Source organism: Boleophthalmus pectinirostris, unplaced genomic scaffold (assembly GCF_026225935.1).
Source record: "Boleophthalmus pectinirostris isolate CB_2022bp ecotype Guang Dong unplaced genomic scaffold, ASM2622593v1 HiC_scaffold_18, whole genome shotgun sequence".
Taxonomy (NCBI): domain Eukaryota; kingdom Metazoa; phylum Chordata; class Actinopteri; order Gobiiformes; family Gobiidae; genus Boleophthalmus; species Boleophthalmus pectinirostris.
The window spans coordinates 25,800,015-25,819,041 of record NW_026571133.1 but is presented as its reverse complement, the minus strand read 5'-3'; the positions used below and the strand labels follow the sequence as shown (position 1 = coordinate 25,819,041).

Below are 19,027 nucleotides of genomic sequence, written 5' to 3'. Positions count from 1 at the left end.
TTTTTCAGAAAAAAAAAAGTTTTCAGTTTTTAGATTCATCTTACAGCACTTTTAAAAAATCAGCTACGCACCTTCTCAGTTCTCAATGCAGTCACCATATAGCTTTACAGATATCACTCCAACCCAGTACAAACTCATCTGCAGGTCCCTTTAGACACACATAGAGTATTGAAGAGAGCAGCAACACAAAAACCTCATTCTACTTCCACTCATTCTACGTTCCCATCTCATATTGTAGAGTCTCCAACGCCTTCATGTCTAATGCACTTCATTAACACACACCTCTTGTTGAGAGATGGAATATATTGGAATACATCAATAAGTGATAGCAGCAAGGGCATGGACACTCACCATAAAATAAATACAGCACTCTCACATCTGTTCTGCTGTGAATCATTCTGCTCTCTTTTCCGTTGAGAGTATCCGCTAAAATTGGCGTCATCATTGTTTTTCAGTTTTTAGTTGCTTGAGATATAAAAGTTCTTTAGACGTGTATCAAAGCGTGTTACCATTATATTCTTTCTCCATTGAATATCAAGAGTATTTACTGAATCACAGAATCTCATCCGTGTTCTGGGAGGTCTGGCTGAAAAGAGAATGACGGGCTTTCCAAACAAAGCCTACAAAAATAAATGAATCCAAATATAAATATCATAATAAATATCATAATGAGCTAGAGTTAAGTAAACACGCTTTAAACTAGATCAGAGTTAGCACCCAACCAAGTCACAAACTACTTTAAATATTAGAATCTAATAGCAATATAGAATGTAAATTACATGTAAAGGTAATTATGCTAATAATTAGTAGCTATTCACAAAAAAAGGAATGCATCAGTTATTTTAATTTTTATCATGTTAATATGATTCATTTAACCCCTAAACTAATATGAACACTGTATATTACCAGAAAAAAGTACATATTTTGGGGGGTATAATATGAAAACAGGGTGGCAAAGTGCATGCATCCCTCATTATCCCAGATACCTTGCCATTTTAATCAATTATCAATTATCATCAATTATGTTCCATCCATTATTTGATTTTGCTATTGCTGCACTATAAAGTAAATTCCAAAAGACTACAGCCAATCAAAACAAATACAGCAGGTATTTGGTGTGGTATAGGTATGGTTTGACAAGCACAAAAATAGTCCGACAGCTGCAGATAGAGAAACAACACAAATATGTACAGTGAATGCACTGTCATGCACTTCTTTTCAAAATGTTTTTTCCAGAAGGCTTAACTTCTATCTTCTGCCCAGTGGAACATTAAAAAGGCTCTGGGCCAAGGAAACCTATTTACTAATGCATGTGAACACCCAGCCTTAATGAACAAGCCGAATGAAAACAAAACCGAAATAGAGCGGCCCAGACAGAGAGAAAAATTTGGAGTGCAGCTCACAGGGCCTGAGGGGCACGAGCAGGGCTAAATCTGCTGGCGGGACTGTTTGATGCTCTCTAATTTAACACAGATATGCTGGCAGCGTGGGCCCGCAGATGTGCCTCATGTCGGAAGTGGGTTTTGCAGAATGAGACCAAAGTAGAAGGTGCAGTGTTTTTATCTTTACCTACAAATATGAAACATTTTCAGGCATTTGCGCCTAGTTTTACCTTTATATTGAAGAAGTGACTTCATCTTACAATGTATAGGGAAAAAAAGCAAAAGATAAACAGGATAAAAAATATTTTAAAAAAATATGCAAATTCAAAATCAGGATTTATTTCACAAAAATTTATATTTCAGAGATTGAAAACTGAGCTGCTAAATGAACACAATAATTGCATACATTATAGCATGTTTGCACAGTTTGTAGTTGGGTATATACATAATATGATCCCATGACACACGGGGGGGGGATTTGGTCTTCTTTTTTATTTATTTATTTAAAACAAGGGCAGTGCGCAGAAAACATTAGTCTCAGAGAGAAAAGATGCCCTTCTGCAAATAAATGCACAATATGGAACTGTGAAAAATTACTTTGATTGAGATTCTGTATGGACAGAACCAGGTGATGAAAGTAACATAAATACAAATAAATAGGCAATTACAATGGCAGCAAATTGTTGGGTACCACTTGGCACATATACACCCATGTACAAGCCATCAGTTGTCCACTTCACCTCTCACTGGTCACAAAGTTAGTCTCAAGTCATTGTAAACAATGAACATCTAGCAAATATTCCTGTATAACAAGTATAAACCTGAAACTAAAGGCATTTTCCATTTAATGACCAGACCATGAAGTGCTTTAAGCTTTAACTGAAGCAGAACAGAAGGTCTCCGTGTGGCTTGTTTTGTTTCGTAATAGCATATGCTTGTTTGTCCCTTTGACATTTGTGTGAGGCCAAATTTTGTGAATAATGCACAGTTGTTTTGCATAGCTAAATGTCACGCCCACTGCAGTCTGGCAGAAGAGGAGAAGGAACAGAAGCACTTTTTGTGTTTGACTGGTGAAGTGAACGGACCGTGGGGGTTCCTGCAGCAAGACCCAATAAAAATTGTCTCTAATAAATACCAGTGTAGATATAGTACCTATGTCATCTCATCAAAAAGCAACTAACTATAAGCAATACACAATTCCACTTCAGAAATGGAGGATATTACATGTCAGTGTGTACCAAATATAGACCAAAAATGATTTAGCTAAGGCATGTGTTCCCCAAAGCCTGTCTAAATGCCATCTTCCGCTCTCAAAGGTCATTAGTTTAAGAATCTGTGGGAGGAAGTTGGTTCAGACAAAATGATAGAGTTGAGCTGGCTCTAGAGCAGACTTCTTCAGCTTTTTAATCTCTCTGGTGAGCTGTGTTTGTTGCAGGCTAAGCCCCCAGATGCCTGGACAGTATTGGCATGAACGCACCCGAGGAAAGACATTGAAGGGAGAGGAGTGAGAGAAAGCAGAGACGACAGATGTAGTCAGTTAGAATGAGTCTCACCATGTTATTTTGTCTGCTTAACCGATTCAGTATACTTTAGTCATCCTAGCAATGGTCAATGGTGTTATTTTACACACAAGTAAACAGAAAGATGAAGCACCTGAACACATGGAGTAGAAGCTGTTGTTTCAAGGGTCACATGTTTTAGGAAAAGGCTTCACCCTTTCCCGTTTTGAAGGGACATGAGTAGTTTTTAAATTTGCGCATATAATCAATATCAATACCAAAACTCATGGAAGCAAGCAGATTCAATTTATTTTTGTAAATCCCACTTTAACAGCAGTTGCCTCTTAGGGCTTAAATATAAGAATTTTTAGAGCAATGGCATCTTGATTGCAAGAGAATAAAGCTAAGTGAAGATGCATGAATCACTAAATACAACTTGGAGTGAGTTAATGATGGGGAAACCATTATAATATGGTTAAAAGCTCTTAAAAGTCGATTTTGCATAATGTCTCTCCTTTAAATTCAAAGGGCTACAAAGGAAGTGCTTTAAATATACACAACATTAAATAATACAGAATGATATTTTATTTTCTGAGAACAATACATTTTTGTTAACACTTGCCTGTAAATATCCATTGGAATATTTCCCATTTTATGGTCACTTGACTTGAGCAAATAAATACCCATGCTTATAATATAAGAATGAAATGCTATACGACATTTACACCTTTTCAACACAAGGGCATGGTTAACGAAAAAGATATATTGCTATACTATTTATTCTTTGAATGCTACAATTTGTTATGGTATTTCAGAGCTTGTGGGGTTTATTTGATCCTGAAAAATGTGCAGGTGACTTTGATTGAACAAAATGAGTGTAACATTGGCTATTGGCAGAACAGAAGCTGGGTTAAGCAGTTCTAACACAGCAGCCTAGTGCCTAACATCCAGCTGTACGTTTCATATAGGTGATTAATAACTGTTCCCTATGGGCTGGGCTGCACAGAAAATTGAGTGTCGCCATCTTAAACATACAATACAATCATCTCTCTCATTCCTCTCCCACTTCCCTTGGGCATACAAATGGCCTTGGCCACTTTAATGGATGGTATGCACACAATTAGCACATATATTGGGTATATGCAGAAGGTAAGACTACTCAAATGAAAGTGTGTCCCAGTTACGAAACATTACTTGTGGTGGAATCTTAGGATTTAAACTCGCACTCAAAGCTGTGCAAAAGAATACACTTTAGAGTCAAAGTGGTCATCAGTGCAAGAACGTATAGAAGTCTTGCCTCAGCCTATATTTTACAGATAATTTAGCTTTGTTTATTTCTTTGCTTGGTTTGCATGGAGGAACCAATGAACGTTGTCTCGTCCTGACTTTCTCATTGTATTCTACATAGAAAGAAGTCTGATACTGTAATTTCAAAGAGGCACTAACAGGTGCAGAGCAAACCAATTAGAGGCAATGAGTGTAAATGTGTACCTGTTCATTTTCTTCACGCTGAGATGCGATAGGTGGTAGATTTATTTATTTTTTCCATACCCATAAAAAAACTTTTGTACAGTATGTTTGTGTTTAAATTCACTGACCCTAAAGTTGAAGTCTGTTATACTAGTCCAACCAAAAATTTTAACATTGCAATCTATTGTAGCTCCATGGTGAAAAGAAACGCTGCAACTCAGAAAGCATTAATAAATCATGGTTATAGAGCACCATTGTTGGCTGCTGCTTGCCTCTGTAGCCACTGAGTAAACTAACTGCATCCCGGCTCTTGTCTGTGGGCACACCCTGCATCATAATCCATGCAGTTAGCTAATTATACAGCAATTAAGATTCAGATAGGAGAAACAGCAGGTTGGTCCGCCCCCCCAGTGACAAATGATCAACACTGTGTCTATAAATGACTCGCTTTGATAACTCCCCTTGACCTGGACTTATGGATTAAATTCCATTCAGTTAGTTAATGAACCAAAGAGAACAACCACTGATACCAATTTAGTGTTATTAAAACAATTAACTAATAATCAATCTATTAATAATCAAAAAACTATATATAAAAAGAAGGGTTTTATCTTTAATTATACAATGGCCGATAACTTGCAAGATTACTGAGTCAAATTTATGTGTAGCATATAAAATTCTGGTGAAAGTATTTAAAATGATCATTACATAACTTTGCAGAACCGTAACCTTAACTAGGCACAGTAAGTGCTATTTTATATTTATCCCCAGTGGGATACTGATACTATGGACTGTTCTGAACAAACATATTACAAAAAAGAAATAAGTAAAAATAACCATGAAGTTCCAAAGGAGTGTTTTTAAGAAAGTCAAGGTGATGAAGCAGGAGCTAGTGATGTAAGAAACTGAATCAGAGGAATAAGTGGAGACATAAGAGACACCGAAAATCTGCAAGCACATCAGACCTCATTAGCTGAGAGGTGGTTAACAAGTCCAATTAGGGGCGTAGGCAGGCAGACAATTACACCAGACTCTCTTCTGGACCTCAGTTGCACACACTTTCATCCAATACATGATCACACGTACACATACACACACATAGACAGTCATAGATTTCTAAATGAAGCTTAAGGCACCCTGTAACTAGGTCAAATCCCTGAGAGTTTAAGGCATAGGGTATAACAGGAGTGGAGTGGAAAAGAGATATTGAGAAAAGATAAAAGGCATAAGATTTTTATTCCAATGGGGTGTATTTGGTGAGATTGAGGTTTAAATAAGCAAAAGAAGAGTCATTTTGCTTAGTCCAACCCGCTACTGCTTTGGTTCCCCTTTTTACATTAAAGTGGATATGACAGATTTTCATGTTTTTCTAATTTTGGTGAGAGAGTATCTGTTATAAATAATTATCATAGTTTTACAGCAGTTTATGTGTCAGTTTATGGAAAAAATGCAGCAAGAAAAGTACAAAAATACAGGAAGTAATGATGAGTTAAAGAAAATACCTCTAACTATGTCACCAACACCAAAAATTCTATAAAAAAAATTCAGAGACAATTCATTCGCAAGGGAGTCTTATTACTGCCACTGTAAACCTTCATTTAACAACATAAATAAATGCTGACATTTGTTTTTATTAGTCTTATCCAACTACCGTGTAATGTAGGTAGGTCTTGGCTCTTGTTAACATTATGGTTGCTAGGTAAGAACTGTGAAATTACTGATACATATGTCATATTTGCTGCGTGTACTCAATCCGGAAGTAAAATAATTATAAATTTCGCCAAAATGTAAAAACTAGAAAAAATTGGCAAGATTTATTTATTTATTTTTTGTAAATTCTTTAATATAATGATGTTAACTATGTTTTAGTGAAATAACCAGCCTAACTCATCATATATTCTAAACTGTTCATTAAAAACACAAATCGATTTTACCCACACTGCTAGTTTGTGAAGCCTCTTAAACAATGCTATTGCCTGTGTTAGTAAAGTTATTCAGTCTGAGTGATGGCTTGCCAATGCTCCTGAGGGTTGACACGGTTACGCTGCCTTGAAGTGGTGATGACTGGATGTCAGTTGTAGAAAGACACAAAACTGCCTCAGTGTGTCATTTGTGCTCCCTTTGCTCCTCCAGCCTCACTGATAGAAAATATTGTCTCAATCATGTTTGGATAGTGCTGCAAGTGTGATACTTGTCCAGTGGTTTAGGGAATTCTAATGTATACTTGCCAAGTGTACTGTCTATGTGTGGTTTGTTCATTTGCTATGCACCCTGTTAATGTAACAGATACTTACTTATGATTAAGCACTTGGTGGTGTCAAGTTTGTGCTATGTAACTTGCACTGCAGCAAGTTAAAAGTACACATACAGAAGCAGGGGGAATAGTAAATATGCCAAACCATGAATAAAATGCAACAAAAAGCACCAGAAGTGCAAAACTAGAGACTACAGCGTAAATTCTTTAACTGAAAGTAAAAGTGCCTTTGCTCATCATGCCTTTAAAAATCCATGGCCAGTCAGTTTTTCTTTTCATTTTTTTCCCTCAAAGTCAGAAGCATGGTACTCAAGTGATACCATAGTTACATTTATTGCACTAAAAAAAGCTTTGCAAAGTGACACAAAGTGTTATAAAAGACTTTCACAGACACTATTGCAGCAGACTCTGTAACTCAAAATGGTGAAGTTACAGTTATAGGCTTTTTTAAACCCAGATTTGATTGTTCTCTGAAGTGACACTAAAGCCCAAGGCATTGATGGCATTTTACAGTCAGATTTGTCTTACCAGTCTCTGGGTGACACATCCCATGATGGTGGCAGTTGCAGGGAACACATGCTGAGAGTGGTCCTCTATCAGGCTGCTCCCTGGTGAATCCTGGGGAGCACTGCTCACAGAACTGGCCCATGAAGCCTGCTGGACAAGAGCAGAACTCCACCCATGGGGCAGGGGGACTCTCTGCTCGAGTGGAGATGAAAGCCGAGGTCAGGATCACCCCAGCCAACTGTGCCGTGTCTGCAATGAAAATGGAGGCTTGAGCAAATTGAAGCTTACAAAAAGTCAAAACAACATTTAAGTCATGCTAGATGAAGTTTTGAATGCACTCGATTTTCATTCAAAGGGTGAATATTTATTGTTACATAGCTAGTAAAACAGCAGGCTATTCACATGTTGGGCTGCTCCAGCCCTCCCTCACTGTCTCATTAAAGCACTGGGTCAGTGTTTACAGTGTACAGTCTCCCCTTTTCTCTCATCGATGGATGGCAGTAACATATTTATCCGCCCACCAGTCCATAAATGCTACACTTAATGCTCACTTGCACACACACGTGGGCATGCCACATGTGCCCACACACGTCCGCTCGTCACCAGGGGAATCTTTGATATAGCAAATGAATAAATCACTGCAGCAGAGCAAGACGAGAAGAAGAAAAGAAGACAGGAGGCTTGGCGGAGGTATGTCAGACGTGCAGCTCCGGTGGGGTTTCAACATTCCTCTCCACTCTCATGAATAGTGATGGGGCCAGGCCCATCCTGAACCGAATCCCCCTAACCCTCCACTCTCCAAAGCACAGCCTTGCAAACACAAAATTACTTTTGTTTCTGCTTCATTACTGAGGCTGTGCTCTCAGAAGAGATGGAGGCAGGTGGAGAGCGATAGACAGACAGGTACACAGAATAGTAAACCACAGATGATTTATGCACGTTTTCATTTACTGAATAATAACCACAAAATGGAGACCAAGTGAGAATGGAGACCATCTGAATGTGGGAGCAATTCCGCTATTTACGTAGTTTATAATAAAACTCATAATAAACATATATTTGGTTAAAATGACGTCCATAATATAAATTCCTACATATTTAACAGTATAAATATTTATGGATCTATCATGCAATATTCAAAAATCCATTAAACTGTTTCATAAATAAATACTTCCTTACTTGCTTAATTTCAACTTATTTTTTGCATTGCTTTTTTGTGTTTACTTTGCTTTTTTCTGCTTTGTTACATCACTTACAAAGGGAGACTGCATAGTACAGCCAATGTGGCATAAAGAAAGTGTGGTGAAAGAAGTATGAGTGGTCAAAGTGTAGATGGACCTTGACTTTTTACAAGAGTATAAGAGCCATTGCTTGAGTGCTGATGAAACCAGTTCATTTGCACCTCAGAGGAACCATCAGTAAGCACGGCCATACTTCTCCCCGCCTTAGCCTCTACCCTTTTAGCCTCCTCTCTATCCAAGCAATTCTATTAGCCCATTCAACAGGGGAGAATGTGCAATTAAAATGACTTCTTAGAAAATGAACCCTATTCCTGGTTAAATTAAACATATTTCATTTTACGTCACACCGCGTGTGCCCTCTCCATCAATCCTGCTTGTGAGAATGCCTGTCGGGACAAGTGGGGATTTTAATTTCATTGAATGGCTGGCTGCAGAGGTGTGTGACAGTTTGGGTCAATTTAACTAGCAGTTTATTAAGCCATTGAACCATTGATTCCTCATAAAATCTGCGTATGAATACTTGCCAACTTCAAAACTAGATTTTTATGGCTAACAGATAGAGAGACCAAACGATTTGATGGCAGACAAAACCAATCTTTGTAGTTTCAGTTTAACTCCAATATTATTATTTTCAATATATTATTTATTGTGATAAATAATGGTGAAAATGGTTGGAGACATTTTATGACATTGAAACTGTTAAGGCATTAACCTGTAATATTTCAGTGAAGCATTTCAAGTACATAGTACTTCACTGTATATCTGAAATAAGTGCTACAATCAATATAACACTATTTACAGTAAAAATTGCATATTATTATCTCTGATGTGGCATGCATGACAATTATTCAACAGCTCACATGTCTACGATAAGTAATTGATAAATAATGACATTTCTCTTCTAACAATATTTGAGGAGACCATGATGCAATGTTTTTTGGGTAAATTGTTTGCTTGGGTTTGTTTGGTAGTTCATGTGGGTGGGTTGTTTGATGGAATATGCATGGCTATTTTGTGTCGCAATGGCCTGCAATAAACTGATTAAAGTGAAGCAAGTAAATGTGTGGCAATATGGTAATTCAGACCAGCTGTTCCGTTTTCATGGAGCTCTAATCTGCCTTAGATCCTGTACTTTTCAAACACAACAGATGATACAAGGAACTGGCTGACATAAAAATAAGAGAAGGTTTCAAGAACTAGTTAGTTACATTTGGGAATAAATGTCCTGTTTTGAGTTTGACTTCAACTATTCCCTAACTACAAACACTGGCACGGTTTTTGCTGCTGGCTTCACTGCACTTTTTAACAATTCATGCTCATACTTGTGCTGACAGTTTTTATTATTAAAAGTAGTGAAACTCTGGGGATGTTACTAGGACACTACAGCTGTGTTATCAAAGATGGAAGTAGCTGTTTTTGTTTTTGCTATTATTACTATTATTGAAAACTAGTGTTTGCAGTTAGAACACAGCATAAAAAATATCCTTGCTCTGAGAGAACTTTCTGAAGTAGAAGAATACTTACTAAGCTACCTCTTAAAAGCAATATTAATATTCTGTACATGAGGTGTGATAACATCGGAACTGTGATTTCAAAACATTGGAATACCATTTTTGGGGTAAAGCCCATCCCTCTAATACAATATTACATAATATTTGGCAAAATATACAATAACAGGACTATCTACAGCTTTAATTAAGCATAAAGAAAAACTTAATAATGAAGTAGTAGTAAGTAGTCACTAAACCTGAATTATTCTTAATAAACTATTTGCTAATTGCATATTAAGCCCATGCTCATTTATGGCTAATTAAGTTGCAGTGTTACCTTTAAGCATTCGATTGCTACTTACAATTGTGTCCTCCTGCATTGCTAATCTTGAAAGCAGTCAAGTTGTTTAGGAGAAGTTGAAAATTAAATGAAGACAGTGATGGTCTAAATCTCGTCTCATGTTCGTGCAGTCTGTAAAACACAAACACACATAAGGTCAATCACCCCATCAATATTAACGTCTACTTTACACAGTAATTAAAGCTCTGTACCTGTAAGTAACTGTATTGGCCATATGCTTGCTTTTTAAGGTGTCTGGCCACAACAGGCCGCGTATGGCCACAATGTAAATGTGCTGACTTGAGCAAATAGAGGGGGTCTTGATCATTGAGCTTTGCCATCTGCTGCAGTAGGCTGTGCACAGCTGACATCTGCCCGTTGTGCTGCAGGTATCAGACTCTGCTCCATCTCCATGACAGGTGCTGTGTCAGCTTCACTCCGCTCATGTTATGTTAGGAAATGTCCCCTTACTATCAAGTTAATGTCCCAAAGGGAGCCAGCCCAAGCGTGAAGGAACGTATACACCAGGGTCTAATAACGTCACTGCCAAGTACAGGTTAACACGGCACCTTATTGTTGTAGAATGGACAAGTCATATTCATGGTATGCAGGCACAGAAAAAGACAAAATGGTACTTTTGCGACTTCATGTTTTGAGAGAAACTGCTTTTTCTTCTATTATGTCATGCCAATGCAAATATTGCTACTCAAGTGCAATATTTGGTCTTGCTGCTAAAACTGCATATCATACAACACAATAGTCACTAGCACAGGCTTATGACCAATGATTTTCTAAATATTCTTGGATGCAAAATGACCAGTATTTCTATTTGGTTTACTTTCAACATTACCATTCCAAGGCCTTCACATCAAATCACCAGCCTCCAGGTGCAGTGATTTGCTTAAATCATTTGACAAACATTTAACACTTTTCTGACACTATTCAATTCATTGAGCGACACAAAGACTGCACTGCCTTGTGGGACATTTTGGTTGCATTTTTATTCAAATATTAGTCAGCAATCTTTGATATTTTATCTGATTAACTGTCTTAATGAAACATGTTTGGGAATAACAAACAACAAACTAACAATATATTCAATATTAGCTCATTTTTAAACTGCTCTGACCCCCTATGGCCAAGAGTGAGACCACACTACATTTTTTCTATGATCAAGAGATATTACAGATTTTTGGAGGGCCCCTTTTTTACACTAAGCCCTGTGTAAACAAGCACCCTTTGCCCCCTCAGTCTGACACCACTGCCAATGGCTCTGAAATATTAATACATTTAAAAGCGATAACAATGTGGTTCTCATCTAATAAGCTGCAACTTACAATCCGTTTGTGCTCATAAGTCCTTTTATTGAAGGCAATTGTCTGAGAAAAAAAAAAAAAAAAAAACTTCTCTTCATTGCTGTGGCTACCATTTTTACCCCTGTCAGCCTTTACATTTCTGTGGGTTTTGTGGTCTTCCTTTTATTAGTTCAATTGTTCTCAGCATGTCACTAAACCACATTTAAAACGCTTTTCAAGCCTGGCCTCTGTCTTCTCTTCACATTTACAGTTGTTCATAAAAGATATGTGTGTGTGTCTTCATGGGCTGCCACAGTGGTGCTCCAGTGATGTGGGGGCTCCCTGCTCCCTGGCCTGACATGGAGGCACAGTAATAAAGAGAGGCAATTACAAACTGGGCCTCAAAGCCATGGTAATGGAGCTGGTCAGACAGCGATAAGCAGTGTGTGCATGAAAGTGAACAAACTCCCAGCCATGCTTTCCCTATGGAGCCCCAGTGTCCCTTTTAATCAGCACCAAGCAGAGCACAAAGAGCCATGCTGTAATTAAGCCCCTCTGCCGAGGATCAGAGCAGATCATCAGGAGAAAACCAACCCAACACTGGCCTCACAATGACACAAACCATAAATAAATACAGATATAAGAGGGGTAGAAGCAGGCACAAGAACTGCTCAAGAAAAATGAAGGGACAGACACAGGTGCTATGTTGGGATAAGCACACGAATAATGTATGTTCTCTTCTAGGCTGTTTATGCATAGGCCAGTTAATGAGCACAGAAACATCATGTTAACATGATTCACGCTTGAAGAACATGGAGTTGTACACCTTTAATCTGAAGCTTCTACAAGACATATTACATTTATTACAACCAAACATATCCAGTAAACGACAAAACTTCACTCCTGTGTAAAGAAGAAAAGTTTGGCATCAAAGCTATATTCATACAACACAGTATAAACACATGCTGTAATTAGAAAGACGCTTTATTTTAGACATATCACATGTAAATAATTCTAGGCTAGTGACTCTACTGAAGACTAATGGCTTGCTTGACCTCTGTTGAACAGTGACATGATGTAAATAATGTATTTGTTTGTTATTGTGGTTTAGAACAAACAATAGTGTAAAAATGTGTAATTAGTGCAAGAGGTCATTTAAAACCCCTCTTCCCAGAGAAGCACTAAGGGGACATCACAGAGTAGATATCATGCCATATGAAGCTTTCACCTCCTCTTTGATCCTTTTAGCTCAAATCCCAATGCTTTTCTACTATTCTCCTTTATCTGAGTCTGAAATTAATTCTGTTCCAGGTGGGAACACAAGAAACACTTAACTGGTTAACATATTTACGAGCTCTGAAATCATATGCTGTCAGTCAAGGGACATATGGTGCACCACTCTTTTAAAAGAAGCACTTCGATTCATGCATATAATCTAAAAACATGTTTTGATGCAGGAGGAGTTGAAGGCAAACCACCAGATGGTAATAGAAATAATATGTTTTGTATAGACTATCATGGTCAAACATACTTAAGATATGAGTTTGGATATGAGAGAGGTGGTAAAGAAAATTCTGGTGCTGAGGTGCATCTGTGCGTTTACATGTAAAGTGTAATGAGATTTGTGAAGAACTTCTCCAGAGACAGAACACTTAATGATAGCACTGGTCCCTAGCTCCAATGCGTTTCAGGGGCTACTTTGGCTCTGGGAACTCATTAGCTGTGTGCACTCACTAGAGAAAGCACTGGAGGTACCAGAATTGACACAAGACCCAGCACATGCCCCAGGCCGGGGATTGGAGGAGGGGGGCACCTGACATTGAGCTTAGCTGAGCTGGTGACTCTGCCCAGTAACTAGTTTGGTCTGATGTGCTTTTTCAATTTTGTCTTTAATCTTTGAACTGGCTATATAAAGCCTTATTCTGGACCTAGCCTTGGTATTTTATAGGGCTGCAACAATTGTTTTGTTGCAGTGTGACACTGACACTCAGAGCAGTGCACTGCTCTTGTGGTCACCACCTTTGAAGCTGCATGCACAAGACCACATGTTCAGATGATAACTATTAATTTATTGAGGGAAATGTGGTGGGCTCTGATGTCCATCGAAAATAAACCTCTACCTTGTTACTTCTAATTATTCTGAATACGTATTTAAACTGCACTGAGACCTTTGGTAAATGGTCAAATTTTTTAATAGCGCTTGTCCACCTTCAAGGCACTCAAAGCGCTTTACAACAAGGAACCACTCACCCATTCACACGCACATTCACACACCAGTGTACGCAGACACTGTGGGCAAGGTGGGTTAAGTGTCTTGCCCAAGGACACAACGGCAGCATTCATCTGTGGGAGCTGGAATCACACCAGCCAACCTGTGGGTCAGTGGATCTGACCGCTCAACCTGTGATGTTTATGTCGAGAGCTGGAATCAAACCTCCAACGGGGCGTATGCTCTACCAACTGAGCTACTGCCGCCTTTGAGTGAGGCACAAAGGCCTCGCAACTGCAACAGTTTACTGCAACAAAACTTGAATGGTGTTATGATTTGAATGGCAGCGTGTGCAGACATAGAGGCTCATCACTCTCCCAGTGGTTGTCCACTCATGAGATAGAAAGAAACATATTTTTGATTCCTTTGTATGTCTAGTACATGTGAAGAAATTGAACTTTTGAACTTTAAACTTGCTGCTACTGCACCAGAGGAGCACTGCGTGCAGGGTGAACCTGTGGTAAAACCACAGATTGTATATAAATGAACGTAGCTAACATGCTAGCGGTCGTGTTCCAAATAGGAAGTGAGCATTGGAGCGCTTTGAGCTCCTTCTGACCCTTCTGTAACTGTAGCTGTGACTCATCATTTTGTCTTAAAATGTTTTAACCCGCTCTAAATCTAAATTCACCCCTGTAACTGCTTAGCCTGATTCATCAGTCGGTTTCACTTTGTGGAAACTGTCTGACCTTGTAGTGTTAGAATTCGTTCAGTCGATGGCAGGTACTTTTTTAAATTTAACCAATCGCTGCTGTTTGGTCGTGACGTATGTCATGCACTGCTAACGGGGCTAACATATATGTATATTAAGCTTTTCCCAAATCCTGTAGGAAGAAGGGCAACTACGTTTTTCCCTGTGATAAAATTCACCAAACATTCTCTTTGTTCTGGCTTTAAATCCTTGATCTCGGGAATCATTGACAACACATAATATAGGGTGACCAAACGTCTGTTTTTCCCCGGACATGTCCGTATTTTGCGTCCTGTCCGGGGCGAGGTGAGAGTACAGTGTTCCCTCGTTTATCGTGGGGGTTACGTTTTAAAAATAACCCGCGATAGGTGAAATCTGCGAAGTCGTCTGCTTTATATTTTACAATTATTCTATCTGTTTTAAGTCTGTAAAACCCCTCACCACAAACTTTATACACTTTTCTCAGACAGGACAGGCGCAACCCTTTTTACTTCCTTCTTAAAACTTATTGCTGCTGTCGTCCTTGTGTTATTTTCCTCCTTCTTTATGTAACGAACTGAAGATTCATTTATTCTGTAATGGAGCCCAACAGCGCAGAGTCCTGCACGGGGTCAATTTTGGAGACCCCCAGTACAACACCACGCAGTACAACACCGCAACTGCGCAGGACAGGACCACACCTGCCCATTAACTCAAGATTATATAAAACTTTTGCGCTGCCTACGCCACGGACTGAACCAAGACTAAACCAGGACTAACCCAGGACTGATTCCAGGACTGAAGAGGAGGACTAATCCACGACTGAACTAGGACTGAAACAGGACAAAACCAGGACTAAACCAGAACTGAAACAGGACCCACCGTCAGGACGGGCTCAGAGGTGACTGCAGGAGAAAGGATCGGCTCAGCTCCGGACCTCACGGAGATAAACGCGTCAATTATCCGATCGCGCTTTGCGGACAAACTGCTCTGCGTTCTCTCTCTTAAGTCCAAGATTAGTCCTGGTTTAGACCTGGTTTAGTCCTGACCCACCCGTGTGTAATTACTACCCGCCTGTATATGGCTCTTCGCTGAGTGGCTTGTGCCCAAACTCGCACTTCTGGAGTTTTTGCGAACCATCTAGTGTATTATGATTCCTGACCTAGTGGCTGGAGAGAAATGAAATTGCGCGGAGACACTAGGTTGCGCCAGCCTAGCTAGTAACAGCTAGCATCGTGAGCTTTATTTGACTAGAGCTGAACACTGTGGGTGATGTTACACTCCCTTAATATGTGTGATTTCAATACTATAATATATCAACTTAGTTTTCAGTCACAAGGTTTTCACCAATATTTAGTTCAAAGGTATTTGAAAAATCTCAGTGTACAACTGAAACAATCGTTTCACAAGTCCATTAGTCTACTCCTAAATTAATTCTTAGTCTAATCAAGTCTAGTCTAGTCTTTTATGAAGAACTTTAAATAATGCACGCATCTTTATAACTAACTCAAAAACCCTTAACTTTATAAAAATACTTTTTGCCCCTAAAAGCAATGTCCTTGTTGAAAAGTAATTTATTAAAACATCTAATTCAATTGCCGGCCTTTATCCAAATGGCTGTATTTGCTCTCCCATCAGACTGGACCCTGACACTGGCCTGCTCCAGCTCATGCTTTAATCATCTCCCTTCTGAACTACTGCTGCTACTTTGCCTCTAGCCCCATAAGCTACCTTTTCTTTTAGAGTCCTTTCAGAGGCCTGTAGCTAGCGTTATGTTGTTACTGAAGTGGATAAATGTGATCCCACAAGTACAGAGTCTCCACAGTAATGTTTTGAGCTAATGGGCCGCAGCACATTCTTGGAAGCAGTGCAAAGGACGGTGCAGAGCTCTCTTGCTGAATGTGGAGGTGCTAATTTGATTATATGACTTGTGGCTGAGCTTAAGAAATGTTAACAAAGGAAATTAAACCTCCTTTTGGGTAAAAGGATTCTTGGGTCTGACTTTTGGGAGGAAAAACTTGCTGAGGAAAATGCAAGATAGAATAGATGGCAGAAGTGAAGACAAATTGTGCAAAACTTAACAAAAGGAGCTGCTGGGTAGAAAAATGGATTAGTGCATGCAAGACATCAGGCCAAGACGAGTAAAGACCTGGAACCAAAAATGAACTAGGGACTGTATTTCTATTTTCAGTGTGAGGTCTTGGTCCATGATTTGACAAATCTAATGAGAACGCTGTACAACAATGTTACTGATTACGGCACATTTCTCCCTATAGATGCACAGCAAGCTCACCTCTCAAAGCCCACGATTTAGACCTTTTCACTCACTCATGCCCGCCTCTGAACTGACCATTTCAACATGAAGGGTAGAGGGAAAAAAAGCCTGCAGGGGTCAGGTGAAGAACAAAGCGTTTCAACATTTCAACGCCTGGTATTAGTTGAAAGAGAGACGACTATAAGTTAAGGATTCCCACTGAGAAAGTCCTCGGTCAAATTGGACTGGGCAGGAAGAATGAAAGGGCTTGTAAGAGAAAGATATATAGGGTTGTTTAAAAGATGTGTGGATTGGATTGACCATAAAATGATAGTTCTCAGAGAGTAACAATTACAGAGAAATTCTGTTCTTTAACTAACTGTAAATAAAAGTAATAAATCATGTTTAACTTTTTATCATGTCTAAAACCAAACTAGTAGTATACTAGAAGTAGCCCCATTGTAGTTACCCATTTCAAAACCCAAGAAAACAATCAAGGTAGTATTTCCTGTCCCAAGCTTCGATAAATAAAGAAGGTTCTGTAAGGAAGGGCATCTGATACAAAACTAATGCCTAAATATTTTACATATTACTTTATACTGTACTTCAACATTTCTGCCCACATTTTCAATAAAGAAAACTGCTCATTCATGCAACAAAGGTAAAATTTTGTGTTACAACTGGAGAAATATAAGTCAGTTGTTTGCGTGCAGTGTATTTCAAAATGAAGATGAGATGTAAATCAGTTGTCTGTCTCCAACACAAACAAACATACGCCTGCACTTTCTATAATCAAACAGTAGTCAGGACTAAAACAAAAGCAGCAGACTCCCATCTCTTAACAGTGTAAACAGCATCAGCTCTGTGTGACAGGAACAGCTTCACTGCTTGATTCTGATTACAATTTTATCACAATATCAGGGCCTGATTGCTGCAGTTTACACAAATGATGTAGAATGATTGAATTTTAATCACTTAAATGTATAGTGCCATAGAACAACATATGACAGCAAAGTTCTGTGCAAGTGATATTGTGGAAGTAGTTTGATTTTCTTTTGGTCTGATGGTTCATATTTTGGACGAACTTATGTACTTATAGATACATTTTACTCCTCTCCATTTTAGAACTAAAGTGGAACTGTGCTATTGATTTGATTACCATATTCAAATAATTACATTTATTACACCTACCAATTCAAAACACACAATCAAGACAAAAAGCATTAACTCTGAACTGTGTTTTGTGCACACACAATTCCATAAGTCAAAAAGCTGCAAGCAATTTGGTACACAATAATGTAGTTTTACCTGACTGTGAAGGAGCTGTGTGGTGTGAGGCTTGGGAGAAGGTCGACTGCAGGATGGGGTGAAAGGTCAGCAGTGAGGGTGAGTCCTGAACCTTCCAGTATCAGGGTGACATGCTCCGGCAGAAGCTCGGTGGTCTCTGAAGTGAATGTGACCAGAAGAGGCTGGCCGTAGCTATGGATGTGGCTACCCAGGAATTTTTCTGGAGGAGAAAGGTCAAAGGGCAGATGTATCACCAGTATGCAAGCCAGATGAAGGCTTTTGCAGACTAATTGACCTTAGTTACTAACATTTTAATTGTATATTTAATTGAGTATTTCTTCGCTCTTCACACATATATAGTTTATACTCAGAATGATTAGTATAATTGTGATAATTAAAGATAAAAAAAAACAACAATCAGTATCAATCAAAATATAATTTAAAGCCAAGGGATGTAACATTTTAGCAAAAAAATGGGCTCCTTGCATCTATGGAAATGTTGTATGAAGAAGTATTTATCTCTATGGAGAATGTTCCGAAGTATGGTTTTATCTTTCTGTTTCAATTGAATCATGCAGGTGACATGCCAAATTCTTTGACGAAAGTAAAGAGTAACTACAGCCATTAAAAATATAGATTTGTTTTATTTTTTGTTGTGCTATCTAAGAAACTAAATATACAAACAGCTAAAACTGTCCTGTCTGGGTCAATTTTCTAATATGTCCTTGAACAAATGCTTGACAAAGTGGAGAACTATCTGGGTGGGTACGAAGATACCTGACAGGTTGACTGCTCTCTTGTTTTTGAGTCTAATCGTGTGTGAAGTACATCCCAAGCTCTTCTGGGGGTTGCAAGGGCTAAGGACTTGAGTGGGCGATTTTGCGTGGTGAGGGGCCTGTGGCATTGTTCACTGAGATCTTTCTGTGTGCTTTTGTAATAAAAGCCCAAACAGTAGCCTTGATCATCACTGCTTTGCCCTTTTGACATCCACAGCCCACACAACGACAACCTTCGGCACACCAGCTTTCATTTATCTGACCAGAAATGGCATTTGGGAAGTTGTATTTAG

The 19,027-nt window shown here is 38.8% G+C and overlaps 1 protein-coding gene across 1 annotated transcript in view; it reads right to left on the bottom strand.

Annotated features, from left to right (window-relative positions):
• lamc3 (laminin, gamma 3) overlaps positions 1-19,027 on the bottom strand; it is a 69,150-nt gene that overhangs the window by 16,807 nt on the left and 33,316 nt on the right. The window contains exons 10-12 of the mRNA XM_055154114.1: positions 17,980-18,178; positions 10,206-10,315; positions 7,134-7,361 (exon numbers count right to left, since the gene is read on the bottom strand). Coding sequence (XP_055010089.1) covers positions 7,134-7,361; positions 10,206-10,315; positions 17,980-18,178 — 537 coding nt within the window. The remainder of the gene's footprint in view (positions 1-7,133; positions 7,362-10,205; positions 10,316-17,979; positions 18,179-19,027) is intronic.